We start from the raw sequence: 25,788 nt of genomic DNA on the forward strand, positions 1-25,788 counted from the left end.
AAGTCCCTTCAACCGACCCCTCCAATTGTAGAAACCAGGTTTGTGGAAATATTTTTTACAATAAAAAGTTGCGACGTTACAAAAAGTATGACCCCTATTTCGAACCAACTAACCATGGAATGTGCGAACTTAATTAAAATTCAAAATGCGATAAAATACAATATACAGGGTTTTCAATTCAGGCATAGCGAGACCCGCAAAAGATCAATTTTTAATCAGATGTAGAATAAATACCGGTATTTCATGCAACGTACACATGTTTATTTGACTGCTTAAATGATGGTTCTAAGCTTAGGTGTTTTATTTCTATGTTGCGTCCTCCCTGAAAAGTTTCATCTCCTTCTCAAACAACAATGGTGGATCCGCCCCTGGCCTTATTGCCTGTTTGTTTGCTTTAAATATAGTTTTAATGGAAGTGCTTTGCGATGATGTTTGGTGTTTATGCACAGGATACAGACAGGCACCATATTCGAGAAGGCCCGAAGTGCGCCTAAAGAGATGTTGCATGAATATGGCGCACAACATCCAACAACTAAACGTCCTTCTAGAAAAAGAAGGGTGCACGAAACCGACCAGCAATTATGCCGGCCGACAAAATACCAAAGAAGGAGTAAGTGCTGGTCTCCTGTAAGTTGGGAAGAAACGAAGAGGAGGAGATACAATTCCCCGGTTCGAAAGCGTGACACGAAGGTGGTAACATTGCCTTCCAGGAGCTTAAGTGACAGGTATTACCGTTCACCGACCAAAAGTTCACGGAGAAGCCGAATTGAAAAACGGGGAGAATCCGACATTCAGCTGCTAAGATCGCTGAGAAGAGTTCTAATTGAAGAAAAACAAAGAAGGTTGAAAACCTTTTGTGACCCCATAATTTAGGTTTATAAACAGAAACAAGAACCAATTGCATTCACATTCAAGTTAATAAATCGTTAACATGTCCGGCGGATTGTTAAAAAAATAGCGAAAAAATGGGATTTTTGCCTGGATTCTGCAAAAGTTATTAAACGAACGGTGTAAGCATTTGCGCCATTTTCGACTTTTTGTTTCCAAAACGTTCATGACTTAACAAGCGGAACTTTTTAAAAATGCCAAATTGTAAGACACCCTTTAATCTGTATAAAAATGGGATTGGGGGGTCGTAAAACAACCAGCGCTAATATTAGACATCACCACAGTATTTAACTACACTTTTGCGGCCATTAGGTACAAAATTACAATTATAGACAAAACTAATGGTAGACTTACCTGCACAATTGATTCATAGGAGAAAAATGTAAACACCATCGATAGACGAACACCAACGTTTATATATAAAAACATTCCAGTTAACTTTTCCCTGTCAGCAAATAAATACAAATTTGTCGCAACCAGGCTGGAAACCACTCGCTTAGATATTTCCTGAGCTGGCTGAGCTTGGTATTTTATTTTGTATAGCGCACAGCCAGAAGCTTTGGCACCAGTCCCCGTTGATTTTCGGGAAATGTCGATATTTCCACAAATGAGGGATCTCCGTGGACGGGACGATCTTCAACTGAGAAGAAATGATTTCGGAAAAGACTACGGAAGGTAATCGGCCACTACTAATGCTCTTTAAAACGATAAGACCGAAAGATCGAAACTCATCTAACCCTACGATAGTAGAGGTGACAAAACGATACTAAACTGATGTTGAAGCATTTCAGGCTTCGTTAGCGATCCATTACGTTGTCTTTGCCAGCAAAGGCATCACTGCAAGACATAGAAGTCCTGTTTCAACATATGGTAAAGGAAAATTTTAATTTTGAATTACAGCTGTGACGAATACTTAGACCTGCATTTTCGGCTGTTAAGAGAAGACTTTATTAAACCTTTGCGCGACGGATTGTGGAGCAAAAGTTCAAAAGGTAAATGCTTGTGACTAATGATCTATAGAGATGAAAACCACTGAACACGATATGTAAACTTGCGATAACAGGATGACTGTTGGCCTGTTTTGGTAAACAGTTTTTTTCCTAATGTTGTGTTATTCCAGCCTTTGTGTTGTTTCAGAGAACAAAAGATCATACACAACACGAAGCTATGGAAGGGTTACCTTGGAATCCTCGCACAAAATTAAAGGTTTTTTTGTTTAGCTCTATTGTCTTTAGCAGTGTTCCGTCTAATTTCATGTGCGCAGGTTCCCAATTTTTTTATCGAAAGAGTTGAAAATCACTACATGCCCAAATGTGCTCCGCGGAACAACTTTTTTTGGTCTTTACTTTATTAGGCTGTTAATATCCGCGTATTTTCACGCGAAGCGGCGCGACAAACCGCGTAATCAACAGAGCATCTTGTTTTTTCCATTGACTTATGGGAATTCACCTAACTTGTAAATTCTATAAAACTTACAAAACTTAAATTCTATGTCCATTGTGTTTTCGTTGCAAGAAAGAGACGAATAAATAAGCGCGGAAGAGCACGAGGACGCCGCAATAATCTTAAATAAACTTCTCCCATGCAGACATAAAAATAAATCTCTCCAATTGGAATATTGCGCTCGCTTAAGACGCTATTTCGTTTGGTAGTTTGTGTGGCGGACTTAGTGAAGTGTAGCGCGGTATAACCGCCCAATGGTCAAGGAAATTATAGCGCGTACTGCAGCGATTTTAGCACTAAGCAATTTTTAGTTTTAAACGAGTTACGGAATTTTGTTATACTTAAATAACATTGATTTAAATGATATTTCGCCCTTGCGTTTATTCTGTTTATATCGACATAATTCAGGCTGGTCATTTAGTCGATCCATGTAGACCACAACACCCAACATTGCTTTTTTTACGTATCCTGGACAAGATATTTTGGGAAATTTTTGTCCACACGTAATAGCTTGGATGAAACTAATATAAGCACTTTTTTGTTTACATGTAGCTCGAATAAAACTAATTTGGGCACAGTTTGGTCGTATGTATAGCTGAAATAAAACGAATTTGGGCACTTTTTGTCGTACGTTTCTCAAATAAAATTAATTTGGCCCCTTTTTGGTCGTACGTGGCTCAAATAAAAAAAATTTGGGCACATTGTTGGTCATACGTAGCTCGGATAAAACTAATTTTTGGCAGTTTTTTCTCCTTATGTTGGCTCGAAAAAGTAATTTGGGCACTTTGTTGGTTGTACGTATCTCGGATAAAACTATAATTAGGGCACATTTTTGGTCTTACGTAAATAAAATAAAAACAATTTGGGCAGTTTTTTGTCCGTACGTAGCTCAAATAAAACAAATTTGGGCATTTTTTTGTTCGTACGTAGCTCGAATAAAACTAATTTGGGCATTTTTTTGTTCGTACGTAGCTCGAATAAAACTAATTTGGGCACTTTGTCGAAACTTTGGTTAAGTAAAATTGGAGTACCTACGGTATCATATTTAATAGTTTTCGCAAAATCATGATCATATGGGCTCCTCGAGACGACCGGAGAGCAAATTTTAGTAAAAAAAAAATATTTTTTAATGTTTTTCTTGCGCACTTTCGTTAAAAAAAAATTTATTATGCGTTCGGTAATATGTCAAAAATATTGAAGATCATTCTTTTTTATTTCAGAAACAGAAATGTGGGTTAAATTTCAACCGCTACGTAACGTTGATTGGGAAAACACGAAGAGATTGGGCCAAGGAAATATCCTTTGCTTTTCAAACGACAACTTTAAGGTTATACAACAATACAAACGACCTTTAGGTAAAGGTAATATAATTAAAGGTACTGACATTTGTTCTTGTTTCAAAGGATAGTGTGATATTTGGGACCGTGTCGAGTCGAAATACAAACTTCTTGCAGGACGGAAGAGTCTTGGTCGATTTTTTGCAAGGTTTGTTAGAAATAACTGAACTTAACGATGCGCACAGCAAGACCGTGTCTAAAACTGTAAGGGGTGTTTCTCACATTGAATTATACGGAATCAAAGGTGATCAAGAATACGCTAGAACGTTGGCATTGCAATCGAATTATTTTGCAGATTCGTCAAACACTGATGTGAGACGAATGAGGGTTTTCTCCAACATGCTTGAGTACACGACTCTTTTTGAGGCATACAGACCCGTGTTGAAAGCGTTGCAAGGTGGGTATAGAGACTGTTTCCTGCAAAAATGCGTTATCTGAACCAAGGTAGAAAAGAATAATGTGGATCATGCACGCTACTAGGGCCGTGTTTCGTGAAAATAATTCTTATTACGAGTGCAATATTATAAGCAGTTAACCCATTAATTTAAACGCTACCTATTCCCACAACGTGTACACCCTCAAGTGTCAGGTTTGAAAGCACCGTAATTGCAACCCACCACAAGTATTAATACCAATAGTAATCATGCTTGCTCATCTCATGCAGTTATTGAAGTAATAATTGGTATTTCTTTCTTTAGAAACACGGTCAATTCCACTCGAAAGATACATAATCCATGCAAAGTATGAAGTTCGAGCCCCGATGTATCTGCCTAGAGATTTTGAATATAATTTGTCTCCATTGATTCCTAAAGGTAATTTCAGTCACAAAAACAGTCCGAGTTTTGTAGTTTTAGAAGCGTAGATAAACTTATGGCTATGACTTAAATTCGATATATTATATGTTTTAAGATATAAATCGTAAAGACAGTATACCTGTAGCTTAGATAAAACAGTATATACCTGTAGCTTAGAAAAGGGTATAATTCAGGGGTTCCCAAAACAATCTGTCCTATTACAAGGTTTACCGTCTCAGAAAAAAGTGAGGCTGTTCTTTCTTAGGTAACTTGATGCTTTGCGATTTCAGAATGACCTATATCATGCTGGATATCATATTAACAAGGGTATAATAAAGCATTTACAGTGCGCAGGTTGTACAGTAGCTTGTAACGTCCATAAAAATGTCCACTAGTTAAGTCACCAAATCAATAGATCTCAAATAATTTACCTAAACTAGAAACGAATGTATTAACATGTTTTGGTTCATCTTAGTCTTTCTGATGAAAAACTGCAGATACCAGATGAGAAGGGGCCTTGTTAGTTTTTTTCTGCCCTTCTCTTTTTGGGAGGGCCGATAAATATTAATTCCATGTTCGATCTGACATATGCCTAGACTTGTCTTCTGAAGCGGGTGATAAATGGACGAAAGTCGATATATTAGTAGAACAAAGTTGGCCCTCGGCTTCCGACCTTCATCTCAGCGAGATGCAACATTCAGCTTTAAAACACGCTTTGACAAAAGAGCTGGCGATAATTCAAGGCCCACCCGGGACCGGCAAAACCCATGTGGGCCTTCTCATCATGAAGGCGCTGCTTAAAAACAGGTGCGTTTCTATACTTTAGTTTTTTGCAGTTAAAATTTCGTTGACAGTTTTGCTAACGTCTTCGAGAATCTAGTAGGTCGTTATTGGATTATAATATAGTTTTCGCGTAACTAAAGAGCATACTTGTTTTGTTTAGCATGATTCTTTGGGTATCCAAAATTATATTTACTCGGGTGAAACCGTAAAACCACCAACCCTTGTTTGTACCGATGTTGTTATGTTATAAGCGGTTAAGGGCAGATGCTTTCACAGAAAAAGCCCCATACTTGTTGTGTGTTACACAAACCATGCGCTTGACCAGTTCCTGGAAGGAATAAGCAAATTCAAAAAAAGTGGAATCATACGCGTTGGAGGGCGATCGTCGAACCCAACCCTGGAAAAATATTCGCTTGAAAATATTAGCAGAAAGAGGAAAATACCGGCCGTCAATCACGCATTTAGAGGTAAATGTTTTACTAGATGCTGCTTCATAATAAGAGGGTATTTTATTGAGGCTGTTTTGTTCATTGAAGTATAAACCTACGTTAGGACAAAGCTGAATTTCGGGATTAAACATTTCGGTAATATCTTGAAAAAAATTTAAGGATAGTGAAATAGGCCTTTGTCCCTTAAGAAGCAGTGTTTTAGTTCATTAATAATGCATTAAATTTAATTGCAATGCATTCCATTTCTTTGAAGATATGAAGGTTGCAAAAAGTGCTTTGAATGAGACGATTGAAGAGTTAGCCAACCCGAAAGAGCTCAGTACCAACATCATACCAACGCACCTGTTGGAACAATTTCACGACCGAAGTTTGTACTATGGTGTCCCAGGTGAAACTCGCAGTCTTCTTCATATGATGTTTTTCCTAACAAAATGCAAACAGGGATGTACCATATAACTGATAAAAAAAATTTAAAATTTTAATTTCTTAATTATGAACTATTTTTTTGTTAACTGGTAGGATGACTGAATCTTGAACGAAAACGGCCTTGCGTTGTAATCACTAAATGTATAGACTTGTTGCTTTTCAAAACTTTCCTCTTTTTAGTCGAACATGAGTTTTTGGACTGGCTCGGCATAAAATATACACCACGAGAGCGGGAGATTTTATCAGGTAAACAGTGAATCTGTTTTGTTTTTTGGTTTTAAATGTTGCAATTGTATTTCATTTAAACTTTTTATGCATTTGTTGTTGTGTGCCTTGCAATTAGGTGTTTATTACAAATGAACGTGAGGCAACATGAAAATACTGAAGACAATTCCATAACCATATTGCGAAAACACTATAGATTAGCGCAAACGACAAGAATAATGAGTCCCTGGAGCTAGCTTTTTGTTGTATGCAAATTTGTAAAAACATATTTCGAGGAAGGGATAACGTTTATATCGATTATCGTAAATTAACTAGGGCTAAAATACTTTCAATAATGTTAAAATGTGTATCGTTAAAATATAAACTGCGTGTAATGGTTATCCTAATCCATTTGAGTTAATACTATTAAAAACGGACATTATACAATCACATCATAAAGTCATACCATAAATTTTAATATGTTTTTCGATTCCCAGTGCTAAACATATTTCTAATTTTTAGGTTTTACATATGTCTGTTTCGGGTTAAATCGAAAATACCCAAACCCAGGTTATGTCAACATTCCTTACCCAACATTCTATACAGATATTATTTGGGTACATGGTAACTATACCTAGTTCGCGTGTCTTGAGCATAAATCTCAGGGGAAACGTTTTTTTACCTAAGCAACAATCGAATTTTTTTGGGGTAAATCCGCTACCCAATTCTACTTGGGTTGTTTTTTAAGGCACCTAAAGTCTTTTTTCGTTTTGGGGGGTAAACTTATGCATTACCCAAAGTGAGTACCCAATTTTTCAACAGTGTATTCACAAATGCGTTATCTAACAAAACGTAATATCTAAAATACGGAATCATTAAAGTGTCGCGCCAAGCGCGAGAACTTTGCAAATATAAAAGTTGGCAAAATATATTGTTTGGGCATGACTGGTGCCCGATTTCTTAGCATCATTTAGATATCCACCATCTGTACTAGTTTGTTCTGACTAAACATGCCCAAATCGGTCTTAAAATAAATCAAATACAAATAAAAAATCCCAAATACCGAGCAAAACTATTAAAACGTAGTACCCTAAAACTAGAATATAGCTCATCTATGGATTATAACTGCAAATAATTCAATGAAAGACACACAAACATATGTGTTTAATTACATCTGTGATCTAGCCCCTCGGAAGCTGCTTTATGACCAACGATTACGGCTTCCGTATCAATAGTACACCGAAAAGCCATCGCAGACTCGCCGAATCTGTCGATCTATGATGCAAGCAGAGCAAGCCAGAAAAACAACGGACTGTAGTGAGGTTCGAACTCACGACCTCCGGTCAAGCCGGGACCGTCGCTCTACCAACTGAGCTATGCAGGCTCAGAGAGTGAGTTCGAACCTCACTGCAGGCCAGTTGTTTTTCTGGCTTGCTCTGCTTGCATCATAGATCGACAGATTAGGCGAATCTGCGATGGCTTTTCGGTGTACAAATAGTTCATTTCGATGTAAATCATAGGACAGCATAAAAGAGAAATATACATCAATCGTAACATGGAACCTTATAAATTACCATAAAAATAGTCAAATATTGCCGTAATGAAAACGTTTTCCATTCTTATCGAACTTAGAGAAGGTTAAGAATCCAACACGCAAAGAAATCGACATTTTATCGCGGAAAAGACGCAAACTTCTGAGTATGGTTATGAGTAGCACACCTATGAAAAAAGTGGAAGTGGAACAAATTGTTGATGTGTATGAAACCTCTGAACGACAACGGCTGGAACTTTACAGGTGGTTCACATTTGATAGTAAGTCATGACTGGGCTAACAATAGTAAACTGCGCTTTTACTGAAATAAAAAAATTGTTTCACGCTGTTGTCGCAAATGGAAATCAATCCCGAAGCGCCACCATAAGAATAAAATATGTTTTGATAAAATCCATCTTTAGTGTTTTGTAAGGCACTTGCCATTTAGGCGCTAATGCGCCTTTATATTCCTGTCTTCTCTGTGCTAGATATTGGAAGAAATTCAGCAGAGTAACTCTAATGGAAAACATGCAAAACGAAAAACGCCGAAAGGAAAAATGCGACGCAAAGTTTCAGTCTGTCAAAGCAGATTCCAACCTAATGATTCTTCGATCTGCATCCGTGATTGGAATGACTACAACGGGAGCAGCAAAACACCGAAATTTACTTCAACGTCTTCCGGTTAGTGGTTGAACAGCAACCTTTTAATTTAGAAAATCTTGATAGTGGTTATGATCAAGAATTTGTTTTCTGTATCAAAAATGCATATATCGTCCGACTACAGCATTTAGTATTGAAAATCTTATGCTTTAGCAAAAGTCTAGTGGCCAAAAGTGCAATTATGACCGTCATTTTCTTCACAGTTTTTGCTTGATAACTCATTTGGTAAAGGCGAGAAATAGACTCTTTTCTCACAACTCACACAGTTACTAGACTGATTGCTGCAATTGATCACAGCATATTACGTTGGTTTAGTACAGTGATTCTCAACCTTTTATGGCTTACGGCATCCCTCGAAAATAATAAATAGATTTTGGGCACCCCGACTGGACTTTTCGTTGAGTATTTTACTGAAATGTTACTATAAATGGAACCGGAACAACAAAATAAACTTAGAACATGTAGTATAAATGTCATTTGATATAGTGGCAAGTTTTTTAGTTCTGCCTTCAAAACACATTAATTGTCATGCGAAATTTTTAATGTGCCACAAAATGGAAAGACAAGCCGGAAAAACATAGTTTTTTTATTAAATTTTTAAGGTAAACTGAAAAAAAAAAAACACCCCCAATATTTGTTTATTGTTAATTTTATGGTAAGTTTGATTATCTAATATAGCTTTTTATTTCCCGTTCCTAAATATTGAAAAAAACATGACCTGTTCAAAATATAGGAACCATTTAAATAAAATTAAAAAAATACGCTCCTTTATATTTGCAAGATCAAAACAATGATCGTCGAAGAAGCGGCGGAGGTTCTCGAAGCCCACATTGTGACGTCAATGCCCCTCTCGCTCGAACACTTGATTTTAATCGGCGACCATCAGCAGCTCAAGCCATCTCCGGCCGTTTACCAGCTGGCCAAAAAGTTCAACCTCGATATGTCGCTCTTCGAACGACTGGTGGGTAGACTTGGACAACTAAATAATTCTACTTTTCTAATGTAATTAATTAGAGCAAGTGAGGCTAAATATAATTTCTAATATAACTTGTGTATTTTTTATGCGCTCTAACTCTGGTTCTAATCAAAGTTGGGTTTCAGTGAATATTCTACTTTGTTCAACGGCATTTTTAGTTTCTCAGTCGAAACAAGAAGTTTGAATTAATACACTTTGGTCAGAACGACCTGTAAGATATTCCTAAAACAAATAAAATTTGACACAGGAATATTTGACATTCACATTTCTATGGGAATAAACTTTGACTATAACTAATTTGATTAAACGTAATTCTAGTCAGGCCTTCGAGAAGGACTACAGCCATAAAACCGAGATAAGTACAACATCTACGTCAGAATAAAACACACTTCGGATAAAACCATATAATAGGACTTATACCTAATAGTCGTAGTACCGTTTAATTCGGAATAAGTCCTGAACCTATTAGGCCAGAATTAGGCCTAAACAATACTTTATCCAACCTCAATCCCACCTCTAAGCACATCGTTAACTCACCTAATAATTTCAGCCCTAATCCTTTTTTAACCACACCCATTACCCACCAATAACCCCAAACAGGGTTAAAACTCTGATGAAAAAACGAAGGCGCCCTAACGGCACCGATCAAACTAGGGAGTTCACACGTCGACACCAAAGCAGACCAATGGACCCTGATCGTTCTATACCAGCGGTTCTTAACCGGGGGGGGGGGGGCGCGCCCCCCTAGGAGTGCGCCAAGCAATTCTTAGGGAGGCGCGAGTTCTACTTCATTATTTAGTTTTTTTTCAGTAATTTATTGGTTTTCTTTGAGTTGGGCACCACTCCTACAGCTGTACAAACTCTGTTTTTTTGCCAACTGTAACATTGAAGCTGCAAAAAATTTTCGCACTTTGAGCCAATTTTTCGTTTAATACTATTGTTAACTTTTTTAACACAAACCCTTTTTTGAGTGCCATTGCATGTTTTCATATCACGTATACCGGTCCTATTTAATTACACTTTTGCTAACTTATAGATAAACGATAAAATGTATTCCCCTTTTGAACTATTTTTTTATCCATGTTTGATAAAGATAACAGCCTAGCAGCAGGGGAACTCGAACTTTTTTGCGCAAATCTGTTATGGATTTGCAACATTGCTGTTGTATTTTTTGTCGTCACATCTTTTGAAACACGATAACGCAATGTTTCATTTTTGCGTTTGACAATTTTATTTGCGTTACAACTGTGGAGCATATGTCCTCACAACACGTGTGTCAAAATCGGCTCGATAAAACTCAATGTGTCGAGCACGAGCAATTTGTTGTGTGCCCAATGCGAAAAAGTCTCCTAAATTACCGTAGTCAAATCAACCAAATAAAACTCAATTGTCTTCGCGCTTCGCGCGACCAACAAAACACTCCAATATGTTCAACTTGTTCTCAGTGAAATTTAATTAAAAAATGCCAAATTGCATTTTGCAGTGGGGCGCGAAGCATAGGAAAATTACCAAATGGGGGCGCGACTGAAGAAAGGTTAAGAACCACTGTTCTATACCCTCTAACTACAGTTTCAAACCTTATTTTTGGCATTTAGGCCATATTCCGAAGAATTTAGGATTTATTCCGGCAGATTTAGGTCTCATTCAGACGATTTTCATCTAGTTCTGTACTGGATATTACTGCATATTTGGCTTTAGTACGTCGTGGGTCTTAATACTATGGTTTTATAGATTTTTCTGCTTTAGGTATTGTTGCCTTTTAGTTCTTATTATGTGTTCCCTTCGAGAATTCGGTAATTCGTTATTCGGTAATAAAAGTGCTAATCTAATTTAAAAAATCAAAAATCTGATTTGAGAAAACTAAATTTATCTGAATACACAGGCATGGTAAATCGAAATAGACAAAAAGGTTGATTTGGCAAAGGATGGGTAAATTTAATTTTGATAAAAGATGTATTCCACCGCGTTTTGCTATTTCATTTCACAATGTTTGACGCATGTCAATTGTACTTTTTCGATAGTTTCGGAACAAAGGCGATTCCCGATACCAAATGACAGTAGCTGTCCGATTACTTGGATGGGGATGGTCTCTTATGGGAATTTGCATTGTGAACCCATTATAATTGTTCCAATAACGTTTGTTTCAACATCGCTGACCTAAACATTTAAGACATGGTTTGCGATCCTACGCAGCGCTATCCGCCTTTAAATGTAGGACTCACAAAAACAGTAAAATTACAATTAAATGTAACTGTATGAATTCCCAACTAACGAAAACTGGCCTAAATTACCGTAACATTTTACTAAAACAACAAGTATCGTTATCCCTATATAAAAAGGTGTCGGACATCCCTACCTGAAAGTAGCCCACCACGATCGCATCATGTTGAAATACTAATCAGTGACACGTAAAAAGTGTTTTTGTATCTTTTTACCACTGCATGTAAATCTGCTACTTACTAAACCATTCTACGACAAACCAGAGAAAGTAATTACCAACAGCCACAATTTATTACAACAGAACCTTAAAATCATTTAAAATACTATCCGCGCTAAAATCAGGATATTTTTGTTCTGAAACTTGTAGATTCGGAACGGATGTCCCTACGTTAAGTTGGATGTCCAGCATCGAATGCAAAGCAGAATCGCCGACCTGCTACGATTAAACACCTACAAAAACCTTCGCGACCATCCCGCTGTGCAACAACCAGTTAATATAAGAGGAGTGAAAAGCAACATTTTCTTCATGTCTCATAATCATAAGGAAGAAGCTATTTCCGATGATGCAAGCAAGGTTATATACTATAACTTTTATGAATTAGGGTTGCTGAGTATTTAGGGTTGATTTATTTCATTATATTTTGATCGTGAAGGTCAATTAATATCTCGTGCCTGTAAATCAATATCCAACCAATCAAATATTACAACACAATATTACAGAAAGGCCTAATGCTAAGCAATTATGTATTGATAAGTTAAGTGTAATTTTATTTATAACGTTGGTTATCATTATTTGTAGAACCTGATAAAACTTTTAAACTATAAGCTCCAATTAGCGATTAGGCAGCTTGACGCCTAATAATTATTTATTACAAAATACTATGGCTCAGTGTTGTAAACACGTTATTTTATAATCAATAGGGTATAAGAATAAAGTGCCTTAAGTGATTGACTTAAGCCATTGCGGAACTGCTATCGCTATTTTAATTTGGCATCTTGTATGTAATCCATGTAAACAAAATATTAATGATGTTTTCATGTTTCAAAAATGTTTTTACTATATGTTTTATCAGGCGAACTCGTACGAGGCAGAATTCTTGAAAGGACTTTGCAGGTATCTGCTGATTCAAGGATACAAACCTCAGCAGATCACGGTGCTCGTTACGTACAAAGGTAATTTTCTTCATTAAAGTTTTCATCAGTCAACCAATATTTTTGAGTGTTAGGATAATTAGTGTGCTGTGTGTATTTCATTAGAAATTATTGAGTTGGGCATGTACATGCCATTTTACCTGGCATGTGTTTCATAGAGCAAATGTTCGTATTACGGCGACTATTGCAAACAAAACCAACCAAAACAAATCAACAGCATGAAGTAAACTGTGACACAAAAGATATTTTGGTGACTCCGGTTGACAACTACCAGGGAGAGGAAAACGACATTATTCTTCTCTCACTTGTCCGTAGTAACGATGAGGTAAGGCAAACTTTTGCAAATCAGTTTACTTGCAGGTGATCACAGTGTGTGACTTATAAAACAGGGCAAGATCGGGTTCTTGAACGTCGAGAATCGAATATGCGTTGCCCTGTCCAGAGCAAAGAAAGCACTCTACTGCATCGGAAACTTAACGGTTTTGTATTTTCATTTTTGATAAAAAAAAGCTATCTCTCTTTGAAAATATTATGGCTTTGTATTTAAATTAAACTATAATCGGTGTTTTGCAGCTGTTGAAATCTAAAAGCAATCTTTGGTCCCAAATCGTCGAAAACCTTGAAAAGGATGGACTGAGCGGAACTTCGTTTCCAGTTTACTGTAAAAAGCACGACGTGACGATTACTGTTACCACAGGAAATGATTTTAACAAACTACCCGAAGGTAGACTTGGAAAAGTGTGGAATTGAATTTAAAACATTTTAATACCATTTTATTTAGCTCTTCAGTGTTTTATTCAGACTGCGATTTGGTATTTCTTTCACTTAAGTATGTGCAGTGGATTACCTAAATTACATTTCTACCAACTTTATTGCATTATTTAGCAAAAAACGTTAAAAGATATAAAACAAACGTAAAGGCCAGCGACCTGGTGTAAAAACTCGTTTTTCCCGGGATTCCCTAAATGCGAAATACAAAATGGTGTTTAATACCATCAAATGCAAAACAAAATTATTGATCCAAATGATACAGCAAAACGGTGAAAATCTATGACAAAAAACAAAACAAACAAGCAACACCCGTTAGTGATTGCATGTTGATTTGAACTACATCGGTGTCCGCGTTCCAGTGAATAGCCTCTTCATAAATTGATGTAATAATACTACTAATAGAGCACCTTTAAATGTAACGTACTTAAGTACACTTTAATGTTAATAAAAATAAACTATTTAGAAAAGGAAGTGGCTATTAGACCGTATCGCACTCACTTGCGCCCATACGTGGCTATTATTGAAACGTGCACCGATTTACTAATGTGAAAACCTAGAAACAAGATACGTCATTGAAAAATTAAACTTCCAATAACAGTTGTCAAACATTTAAACCATCAGGTTGCTGTTGCGATGAATCGTGCGACGCCAGGCTGCCATGCGGTCACGCCTGTCCTCGCCATTGCCACGAGGATGACGAGTGGCACTTGACTGCCAGTTGCCAGAAGCCATGCACGAGGAAGTGCCAGGAAAGGGGTCATCAGTGTCGCAACCTGTGCTTTCAAAACTGCGGCCCGTGTCAGGAAATCGTGGAAAAGGTAGAAACAAACGTCCATATAGTAACAATCTTTTTCTATAAAACAATCGTTTCGCTTCCGACGAACATCATCAGTTTGTTCTGCATATAGAAACACAACATTGATTTTATTTAGGAAAGTGGGGTGGCACCATTCCTAGCGACAAGTGACAAAAAATATTAGGCGATTTGCTTTGCAATTTCAGCACGATCGTTTAAATAATCCTTACCACCAACTTGTATATTTCGGAATGAGAAAGATTGCTGAACATGTTTTTTTGGAATTCAAGTGCGAAGCAACTCCATTGCACTACACTTAATTCTCGCTGACCCCTCAACCTGAATATATAAACAGAGTCGTTTTATTGTTTGCTGCCAACAGACGATGCCAGACTGTCTACACAGTCAAGATATTCCTTGCTACAGACCTCCCGAAAAACATCGTTGTCAAGTTTTGTGTACGGGAAAGTTGGATTGTGGCCACCTTTTCCTAAAGAAGTGTGGCCGAAGTAATCCAATATGCGATGAACGAGTACAAGGTTATGTTGTTGTGTTTTTTACATGATTATTTGAAATTAATTTAGGACCTGATATTGAGTATACTAAATTAACAATTTGGTTGGTTTGTTTGTTTAAAGTATGACAAACTTTGATTTTTAAATTTTTAAATGTTTGACCGTCACCATTGTAAGCATAGATGTATAAATTGAACTGTAAAGGTGCGATGCTTACAGAAGTTTAAAACAATATGAAACGTTTGGCATTTCAATGTTGCAGTGCTACTGGAATGCGGTCATCAGGTTGAGGAGTACTGCTACAAATCGAAAAGGTTGACGAAAAAATCTTGCCAACATCCATGCGAAGCAATTTTAAACTGTGGCCACCGCTGTCCCGGGAACTGCAATGAATGCTTTCAGGTAAATAGACAATATCGTAGATACCAGGATATGAACCAATACACAATGCCTGTATGATACAGAAGTTTTCTCGCAGATGTTTTTACGTTTTGTTTGTGTTAAGCGATTAAAGACAAAGTCATCCTGGGAAAAGAAAGGTCTTTGTCATCCTGGGAAAAGAGGTCCTAAACCAAAATCCAATGCTTCTTAGTTAATCTTTGAATTTTATAGTTCATATGAATTTATTAAGATGTGTTTAAAAATAGATTGCTCTGTCGGGCAACATATCAATAAATAAACGTGCTTCTGGTGCAAAGTATTTGTGTCTTCAGCAGATTCCAGGTGACACCCTAAAAAGTAATTAATTTAAAGGCAGTAAATTAGGCGCTTATATACTGTGTGGTAGTGAAATAAGAAGACTATGTAATAACGATAAAGCTAGACGGCGCACTACGATAAGCTGTGGCACCAAGAGGCCATTCGGCAAAACCTTTATCATCAAACAATGCGGCGTTTATTAGGGGTGCCGCTTTTAAAGGAAAACCGAGTAATTTTTGTTCATGATATTACGAACTTTGTTGCAACCGCAGGGTTTACTGAACTTTATTATTTGATAGTGTGGTTCCAGGTGTGCAATTTGGCAATTAACCCAATCAGTTCTGTGGCGAATTTCAAACGCATGCCCTGCTACCTGTTTTGATTTCTTATTTTGGCCACTATAGTCGAAACTATTGACTTTTCGAAAATTCTATACCAGATTGTTGGTCTTCTATATATCCGTCCGATCAACCACTGCTATACATTGTCCTATACATTTGTAAAAGCTTACAGAAAAACATACATTTTTTTAAGACGTGCGGTTAGCAGCGGGCAATGTTTTAAGGTTATGTTTACTTAAAGCGGTTTTATGAACACCACGCATTAAATGTATTTTTCTTTGATCGCAGGGTCTTCTTCACGTAACATGTAACTTCAAATGCACTCGTGTGAATTTCTGCGGTCATCCTTGTAAGGACCCCTGTCCATCGAACTGTCCGCCTTGTGATGAAAAGTGTTCGATATTTTGCGAACACAGCAAGTGCACTAAACTATGCAGGGAGCCATGCACACCTTGCCAGTAAGTTTATTTCATTTAGAAGTACTTTAGAACTTGCCTGTTCGGAATCTAGCTTTGTTCATCGTTTTCAAGTGATATGAACTCTCTTAGACATGACGTTATAAAATCACGCCATAACGTAACGTCCTAAACGATGAAATACCTTACTGCAGCTATAAAAGATCTAAAGAGTGGATTAGACTGTGTCCAGTCGATTTGATCTGACTTAGGGGTTTCGGCTTTGGTAGGGGTCGCTTTCCTTCACTTATAGATCCTATGTTTTAATTTCTTTCAAGGGCAATCAACTAAAAACGATAGAAAAAAGAAAATAAAGGTAAAAATTAAATAAAAAATGGTCTTACAGCTTCTTTTGACTTGTGTCTTTTGGCAGGGAGCAATGCAACTGGAAATGCAAGCACTTTTCCTGTTCGAGATTGTGCAGCGAACCGTGCGATCGCCCTCCTTGCAACAAACCGTGTAAAAAGGTAGAATTGAAGAACATTAAGTGTTAATAAATGTAAAAATGTGTGACTTCAAAGCAAAAAAGTATGAATGTAAAACAGACTCGGCGTTCAACATAATCCTATACTATACATATGTGTCTTTAACATTACCCAAAACACGAAAAACATTATGTGCATTAGACTCGAACACAAGTAAAGTTAATAATACACATTCTATGGTTTGGAACGCGCACTATTTTATAAAAACTGCGGATCGAGCGACAAAAACTTTCTGAATCAGCTAAGTATTGCAACTATAGACATGTTGGTTACTTGCATTTTGATGCAATAGCTATATACCCGATTGGTCTAGCCAACGCCCAAAAGTATAACCTTATGATCTGATCTTCTCTTTTTTCCAGCGATCAGATTTGATAATATCGAACATCCCTAATTACAATGTTTATTTTGAATAAATCAAGTTAAACAATTTGTATTTGGAATATCTAGAAAAGAAAGTGTGGCCATCCATGCATTGGTCTGTGCGGCGAACCGTGTCCTACTTTATGTCGTCAGTGTGACGTAGAAGAAGTGACGTCAATCTTTTTTGGCGACGAGGACGAAGAAGATGCAAAGTGAGTGATTTTCAAATTGAAGTTCAATTGTCTTGTAACCACTATTGAGGTAAAATCTAATAAACTGGACAGAAGGCATTATAGTCTGAATATGCAAAGCGTACAGTAGTTGCCCCAAATTATATGTTAAATTATATAAGTGTTAAGCCATTAAATATCAAGCAATACTTTGAAAAGCTAACGCAAAAATGAAAACAAATAGCAAGTTAACATTTCACATTTAACAAACAGGGCAAAACTGAATCATGGATTGCCTAAGTGTTTGTCTAATATACGTACAATATATAATACTTAGCCTGGCATCTGGCACCGTTAGGACAATTACCATTATGTCTATGGTTAACAATAATCGCACCCGACTGTTTTGCAGGTTCGTGCAGCTCATAGATTGCAAGCACGTGTTCACTTATCAGAGTCTGGACACTTGGATGAGTCAGAGCAGCGATGACGGGGGACAAACAACCAGCATTCAGTTCAAGGAATGTCCTAAATGCAAAACCGTAATAAGGCGGTCGAGAAGATACGGAAACATCGTTAATCAGCAGCTGGAGTAAGTTGCAAATACCAGTTCACAGATTTTCAAAAACAGAAACAAACAAAGTAATCGAAATGGCCGACAACGCTTTTAAACGTTATTCCAAATTTTCTATTATGGTTTCAAAAAGAGATGGTGAAGTTTATTTTTATTGTTTAACGACTATGATTTTGTTTTACTTCCAATTTTCGTTTTTATTCAGTTTTTGTAGTTAAACACCGTTTTCAGATCTGTTATAAATGCCTTGAATATACAGAAAATGCACCATTAATTGCTAGGGTTTACAATATTTATTAGGGCTTAAAATCGGGAAGCTTTTAAACCGTTACCAGAAATAGCATAATTTGTGTTCATTTCCGATTGTTTACGACGAAATAAGAAGTCAATTGTTTTGCGCAAGAAAATTAACCTTTATTACTTTTTTATCATGTTTCCGTTCATACAGACAACTTGTTGTGTCTCCGTTAGTTTGATTAAATTTGTTCTGCAAAAAAATTCCTAAACGGAACTCATATCAGGTATAAGCTTCGATTTTAGAACAGTGAACACACAAAATGTGTATGTTTGTTAAAAGCCTTAATTAATAAAATGTGATTTTGCTAACGATCTCGATTATATTGACTTTGGATACTAAAAAAATATTATATGCAGATTGATGGAAAAAGTAAAACTGAAACTTTATGAACCAAATGAAATCCTGAAACCAGATTTATTGGAACGTTTTGACATCGTAAGCATATATAAATACAATTGAAAACGCTTAGCCGTGTTTTCCTTATAAAAATTTTGCTTTTTAGTTTTATTTTTTAACTCTACTTGTGTTTGTTTTTGGAGAAAAGACTATTTTGTAGACAGATTTCAAGTGCAATGTATAGTACAAAAACATAACATCGCTAAACGAAACCATTCGGATGTGCAACAAAAGACACTTTGCATAACGTACAATTCTAACATGTTGTTATTCAGGATGCATCGATGACAAGAATGAATGTCGAATATTTTAAACAACTTATCGTCATGGAAAAATGGTTCGAAAAAATGATGAAAGTTGAAGTGCTATTACTGATAACAGGTATTGCGTTCAAAACCGACTTAATTAAAATAAAACATTAAACATTTGTGATAATTTGACAATTATCTAGTGGTTACATTATGTTATATTATCAACTGTGTCTTTGTGACACATATATGTCTTTAAGTAGCTTGACAAAGTAATGGACAACCTTCACAACCTTCAAATAAAGCTATACGTTAGAAAATGTTCAGCAGGCAAAGGTTCTAGGGTTGGTTCTAAACTTGGCCGCGGAGCCTGCGTTGCATATTTAGTAGAAGGACGTCGGGAATAATGACCTATATTCTCACCGCAAGTTACTTGTTAACATGTTTGTAAACTCCTTGATACATAGACCTGGTTTCAAATGATCTGACAATGGTTTTCCAGTGTCCGTATAGAATCAACACTATAATTTTTGGTGACAAGAAACGTTTGGCGTTTTGGGGTATTTTGATTCCGCTAAATCCGAAAATAACCTTCGTGTTTCTTATTAATTGGCTCTGATTGTGAATTTTTTTTACAGTTTTACTTCTAAAAAATGCTGAAAATATGCAAATTTTGATATTGGTATTCTCTTTAACCAATGAAATATAATGTAAAAAGATTAGTCGATGTTTCTCATTTTTCTTTTGGAAGACTTTCTGGAATGTTGCTGAGCAGATTCTAAATCCATAGGTATTTCCAATTATATATACTTTTTTTGTGGCGATTGACCCCATTTTAGGTCTACCAAACAGAAGAGCAGACCTTGATATTGCTTTTTGGTTCTCTTTTGTATAACATACCGAAGATTTTAAAGGTACTTTTGGCCCCCTTTCTCAGGATTTCTACACATGCTTTGAAGATAGTATAAGGTGCCCATAGCTTGTCCTGGTTACCAAGTTTACTTAAAATTACGCAAGATACACCTTCCTCAGTACAAATTCATTAATAGATTTTCCTTCATTTTGTTAAGCAATGCAAAAAAATGTGGCTTATCAGAACGATAAACCTACAATGACACTCCCATCACCTTGTTTATTGTCTGACGGTGCACGGTTCACCAAAAGCTGAGTGTTGAATATTCTCTCTGCCAAAATTTGAAAAATATCGATACCTTAAAAACTGCAACTAGAAGATTTTTTGTGGAATCAGTGGCCCAAAATTCCCCCAAACAGTGAAAATATCTTTAGAACTGGGAATACAATTTTATTTTATTTTTTGACCGCACTGTAATATTTAGTCTAATGTTTCAGTTTGTTGATAAGTCCATTATAATAATTAAATATAGCTATAGTATAGCAAAACCGTAATTTGTAAATAAAATACCATGGATTTTTGAAAAACAGTTTTGTAAAACTAATGACATATTTCAGAAGAGGAAGAAAATTGCTTGATTGGGAATTTAAAAAAATTGATTCGCTGGGTTAACAAAGATCGCAAGAAATTCACACCACAAGAAATACAAGATTTCAATCAAGAATCGCAAAGAATCGAAATGGCTTTGGTTTATGGACAAACAGAAATATCTGTAAAATGTGTAAGGTAAAAGTATTCCTTTAATCGAAAAACGTTAAAGAAGTTTCAAAAAAACATGTTTCATCAATAACCGTTATCTTTGGTCAAAAAGCAGCTTAGATCTCAGTTGTAAGCACACATATATGTGTGTACATATGTTTCATTGTATAATGATAGGATACTGGCGATCCCCTTCATTATGAAGTTGCTTTTACTAACAGATTGAGCAAGCATTGGCGTATGGTTGTTTCTCGACTCGTTCCCTTCTGAGCCACATAGCTCAGTTGGTAGAGCGACGGTCCCGGCTTGGCCGGAGGTCGTGAGTTCGAACCTCACTGCAGGGTAGTTATTTTTCTAGTCTGCTCTGCTTGCATCATTGATCGACAGATTCGGTGAGTCTGCAATGGCTTTTCGGTGTATCGGTACTAATAATACGTAAGCCGTTATCGTTGGTCAAAAAGCAGCTTCACAAGGGCTAGATCTCAGTTGTAAGCACACATATATGTGTGTACATATGTTTCATTCATTAATAACATGACAAATTCCAAACAAGTAATTGGGTTTTGCATTTTCGAAGAGTAATTATTTGTTTCAAGCAATATGATTATTGATTATTTAATACTTCTCATAGCTAGAGAGCGAATATTATTTTATATTTCTTTAAAAAGTCAAAATTTTGTAGTAAAACTTCACACGTTTGGCCAACGGTTGTCAAAATAATTTCAAGTCAATCAGGTACAAAAAAACCTTCAACCGTATGGTTGAGGTTGTTCTTCTGCGTATGTGTTAGCTTTGTTGCTATAAAGAGTTCATAGTTTATCCCAGGGCAACTTTTTATATAACGTCGGAATATTGCAAAGACTAAAGCTTGTCGGATATAATTTTATGGCTATCCTTAACGAAGAAAATATGTATGGTTATAAACAAAAACTGTATTGATTTGAAAATTGTTGTTTAGTTCAACATTTTTTAATGTTTAGCTTATGTATCAACTAATCTGTTTATTCAATATTTTAAAATAGTCACAGCCACCTGTTTTTCTTATAAGTCATTTTTGAATGGTTGTTTGTCTTTTCCGTGTGCCCAAAATATTAAATAAGCATTGTAAAGAGTTCTTTTTTTCATTTCCTCGAAAAACAACTGCTGGGTAACATTCCAAAGGTCGTTGAGCCATCAAAAATGCTCTAAACAAGTGCTTAATTGTCCCTTTAATGATCTTCGGGCATTTTACTGCCCACGCTAATATCATTTTATTTCATATTACCATATATCCAGTAGCAGTTTTGCCTCGTAATACCAACGAATAAATAAACACAACTTTCGTTCCCAGTTCTGAATGCCGGGAAGAAATCGCACCAATGCTCGGAAAAATGCGTAATCTCATCTTCGACAAATGCTTCCCCTTTACTGCTGAAAGACAATGTGAAGTTGTAGAATTGCAAAAGCAAATTAAAATGAAGGTGAAAATAGATTATTCAGTTTCTATTGCATAAAACCTACATATTTCTGGTTGCTCCAAAGTTTGTTGTTTTTAGTCAAATATATTTTGCCAGGTTCCCAATCTGCCTGGCCTTGGAATCACTGAGGTAGAGCGCCAATCGATCATAAAGGCGATGGATTTCGGTCAGAAGGGCCACTGGTACAAGTGCAAGAACGGGCACGTGTATTGCATCACTGAGTGTGGAGGCGCCATGCAAACGAGCAACTGCCCTGAATGCGGGGAGGCTATAGGTAAGTGTGTTGTGACATTTCTTAGTTACTGCTTGACGGCCTGTCACTGACCGGATGCCGCACTTAAGTTAAACATTATTTATTATCCAGTATGGCCCATTATTTATTATCCAGTATGGCCGTGCGGCGCGAAGGCCAACACTAAGCTCGAACTGTAGCTCAACGGCTAGCGCGTACGCTAGCCCGCATACTCATTTAAAACCAATACAGTATACCACACCACGCTCCAAAACCAGACTGCCCGGGTTCTTTAGTTTCAGCAACTGCTGAACATTAGAAATTGTCCTTTAGCAATAAAATAAAGGTGGAAAATAATTAGTGGTCATGCGTGAAAAACGCAAAAGTAGAAAACAAAACATACCAAGTGAGGTGAAGTGAATTAACAAAAACAAGACAAAGTTAAATAAAGCAAATGAAAATATAATTTGGTATTACAATTGTGCAATTCAACATTTTGAAATCGAATCTATAAGTTCGCGTTTTCATTGCAACTGGAAAGTTAGTTACGTAACTATAGGTTCAGTCGGAACTTCGTTTGGACAAAAATGATGAACCGTATTTTCTGTCTTTTTTCGCTTGTGATTTGCAGTTAACTCATTTGATATTTTGTTAATATGCTCGGTCTTTTTGTATTTTCTGCAATTACGTTGTATTTCAGCTGTTTACATGACATTTTTCTAAAATAACCAGCTTCCTGTTTTTCTTTGGCATTTTTATAGTGGTTTGTCTTTCTAAAATATCAAAAATATCAACTAAGCATTTTCATTGGTTTTGCATAAACCCGATAAATAATTGATTTGTGTTCGAACGGTAATCAGTAAAACATCATAAACGTGTGGTTGACGACAGAGAGACACTAATGTAGTAATTCAAACGACAATGTGGTGTTTAAATCAATGTATAGGTCAAAATTTAATCAAAAACATATATTTTTAGGTTAAAAATTGTCAAAATTTTAACTATTAGGTCAAAATTTATCATTTTTTCGGTCAAAAAATAATTGCTCTTCTGATAATATTCGAAATTATTCCGTCATTGTTTAATATTATATTTGTGTTTGAATTTGAATAAAAATAAAACCTTGCTGTTCGAATGGAATATATAAGATCGTAATGAACCTCGAAGTATTTTAACCTTGAACCGGTTTGGATGTTCGTTGTTGACCATGCCGATATTTTTGTGGCCTTTAAATGACGCTTGTTGAAATTTATATTCGTGTTAGGGTCTTGCTTAACGGGTTTACATTAGGGCTTAAAATTTGTTACTTTTGTAGTATTTCAGTAATCCTTTACCCCACATACAAATAAAACTCAATGACAAACATGTGGCTAAAGAACAATAATTCACCTCTAACCCAGGGCAATAATTCACCTCTAACCCAGGGACCTTTTCAGGCGTTGAATCTGGGCCTTTTTTTCTCAGTATTTATTTGGCAATGCGATTTGATAAGCTTTTTCTTGGCAAACAATTTCTGCTGTTCATTAAAGCCCCTTTCTAGTAACGAACATTACAGAATCCTCAGTTGAAGCGAAGGACATAAGTAAATAATACTGTATTACATTTTGTATGACTGTAGTTTTTTCAAGAGAGTTTTAACGGACCTAAGTACTTTTGTAACTGGACCTTTGCTAAAAATAGTTGAATAGCCCTGCTCTAACCCCTTAAAATGCTTAAACAATCCCGTGTTAAATGCATTGCTATCGTTTTATAAAAGTGTTGTTGTTTTTGGTCGTCTCCACAGGTGGTCAGTCTCACAGATTGGAAGATAGCAATGCGATGGCTACAGTAATGGATGGAGGAACAAGACCAGCGTATGACCCAGCCAACACTTATATTCCACCAGAGGCGTTTCTGTAGAGAATGAAAATATGTTTTAATGAGACGATTTTGCTTGCTCAATCAAAATTTATTTTTTTATGTAGCGTTAACTGCTTTTACGAGTTGTTTTACAAAAATAAATACTCTTTAAAAACTTCCCAAAGCAAACGATTTCAAATGGGATCATAAAATATTGGCGTATTGCGATTTTGTGGCAGTTAAACACCATGGGCCAAATTCACGGTACTAACTTAAAGATATCCTAATCAAAATAGCCTTTGGGAAATTATTTTAATCTCCAGCTTTTGTACGCCATAGAAGTGTTCTTCAGTGTGAAGACACCAAACACTCGTACGATATATCTTTCTTGTATAGTCGGATTAAAATCGAAATGGGGTTTGTGCCATTTTGGTGGGAAACATATTTATAACGTTTTGTTTTGAAATGCATCTTATTTATACCCGCGGCGTATTTGATAGGAAACGTATTTATAACGTGTTGTGTTGAAATATATCTTGTTCATACCCGCGACGTATAAAAATAAATTGTATAGTGTAGACTGTACAGTATGTCTGTTGTACCCTTTTAAAGCTGTATATAAAAAGCTAGTAGCGCTTATTTGTGTATTGAAACCGATTAATAGCTTTATAACGCATTTGACCATATTACAAACCTCAAGTCCAACTCTGATTCCGTCCAGTCCTTGGCTCCTACTCTCCAGCCTGTATTCCAAAGCCTGGAGTGCCTGTTGTCGAACTTAACCATAATTAACCTCTAAATTCTAAAATAATTAAGTATATTGAAAACAGTATAAGCCAAATGCGCCCAAATGTAACCAAAAATACAAAATATTCTAGTTTCAGTTTCCAAACTACCAATATAGAAAGAGTTGCGACACGTTGGCGACACATGAAATATCGCCTAGACATCTATAGTGTTTAGAAGTCTTCTTGGCAACACAGTCAATAAATTTGGACCTATCTGCTTGCACAAAATAACGTAAAATTTAGGTACAAAATCAACCTTAATATGCCTATATCAATGAGAAAATTTGTCTAGTATTCTCTAAAAGCAGGATAAATAATATCTTTGTCTATAGCTAGTGTTGCAAACCTATAGGAATTTTAAATATAGGTGTTTTACTTCCTGATACACTTGTTTGAATTAAGTTTGCATTGCTACCATTTTAAGACGTCGGGTTTTTATTTATAGTCACGGGCCAAAACCAACCTCAGAAGGTCTCTGCGGGCCGTAATAAATTTTAACTGGCAATTATGCGTTCAGATACAATTAGCTGCCGAATCTTTCAATGTTAAAAATTTCATTCTAGACTTCTAGAGGGTAAGCATTACGCCTTTAAGCTGAAAATTTTTCGCATTTAGGCCTACCTATATTTGAAATAGTTAAAAAATAGGAAAAAGGGCCTCTTACCCATTTTGTGAAACGGTGTCGGGTAGGATTTGGCCAACCGTCCGTAGGTTGCCCATTCCTGATTTGAGGAGTTACGTTACTCAGTTTCCACGGCGATGTGCGACAAATTAATGATTAACGTTTTGCGCGCTTATGTCAACAAGTTTTACATTGTTCAAGAGGCCTTTAGGAAAAGCAAGCGCCATTCGCACAACATGAATGTTGCTGGTCCTTCTGTTAGCG

At 36.3% G+C, this 25,788-nt stretch overlaps 2 protein-coding genes across 2 annotated transcripts; both read left to right on the forward strand.

The window, feature by feature from the left end:
* Positions 1-768: 768 nt before the first annotated feature.
* Positions 769-6,377, forward strand: LOC146139471 (NFX1-type zinc finger-containing protein 1-like). The gene is made up of 12 exons (XM_083392458.1): positions 769-842; positions 1,432-1,563; positions 1,789-1,880; positions 2,026-2,094; positions 3,552-3,658; positions 3,735-3,816; positions 3,964-4,065; positions 4,367-4,480; positions 5,059-5,269; positions 5,522-5,712; positions 5,948-6,082; positions 6,301-6,377. Exons 2-12 carry the CDS (start codon positions 1,478-1,480, stop codon positions 6,375-6,377), a joined length of 1,266 nt encoding a protein of 421 aa, XP_083248584.1. The 5' UTR covers positions 769-842; positions 1,432-1,477.
* A 1,647-nt stretch (positions 6,378-8,024) lies between these two features.
* LOC146139472 (NFX1-type zinc finger-containing protein 1-like) lies at positions 8,025-24,213 on the forward strand. Its single transcript, XM_083392459.1, has 21 exons — positions 8,025-8,119; positions 8,344-8,536; positions 9,297-9,476; positions 12,079-12,285; positions 12,785-12,884; positions 13,022-13,188; positions 13,253-13,342; positions 13,437-13,587; positions 14,256-14,452; positions 14,813-14,969; positions 15,208-15,347; positions 16,274-16,443; positions 16,814-16,907; positions 17,376-17,500; positions 17,871-18,050; positions 18,687-18,765; positions 19,002-19,107; positions 20,445-20,613; positions 21,917-22,046; positions 22,140-22,317; positions 24,059-24,213. The coding sequence occupies exons 1-21, from the start codon at positions 8,025-8,027 to the stop codon at positions 24,172-24,174; spliced, it is 3,024 nt and encodes a 1,007-aa protein (XP_083248585.1). The 3' UTR covers positions 24,175-24,213.
* Positions 24,214-25,788: the final 1,575 nt, after the last annotated feature.

This window comes from Ascidiella aspersa, chromosome 6 (assembly GCF_963924565.1).
Source record: "Ascidiella aspersa chromosome 6, kaAscAspe10.2, whole genome shotgun sequence".
Taxonomy (NCBI): Eukaryota; Metazoa; Chordata; class Ascidiacea; order Phlebobranchia; family Ascidiidae; genus Ascidiella; species Ascidiella aspersa.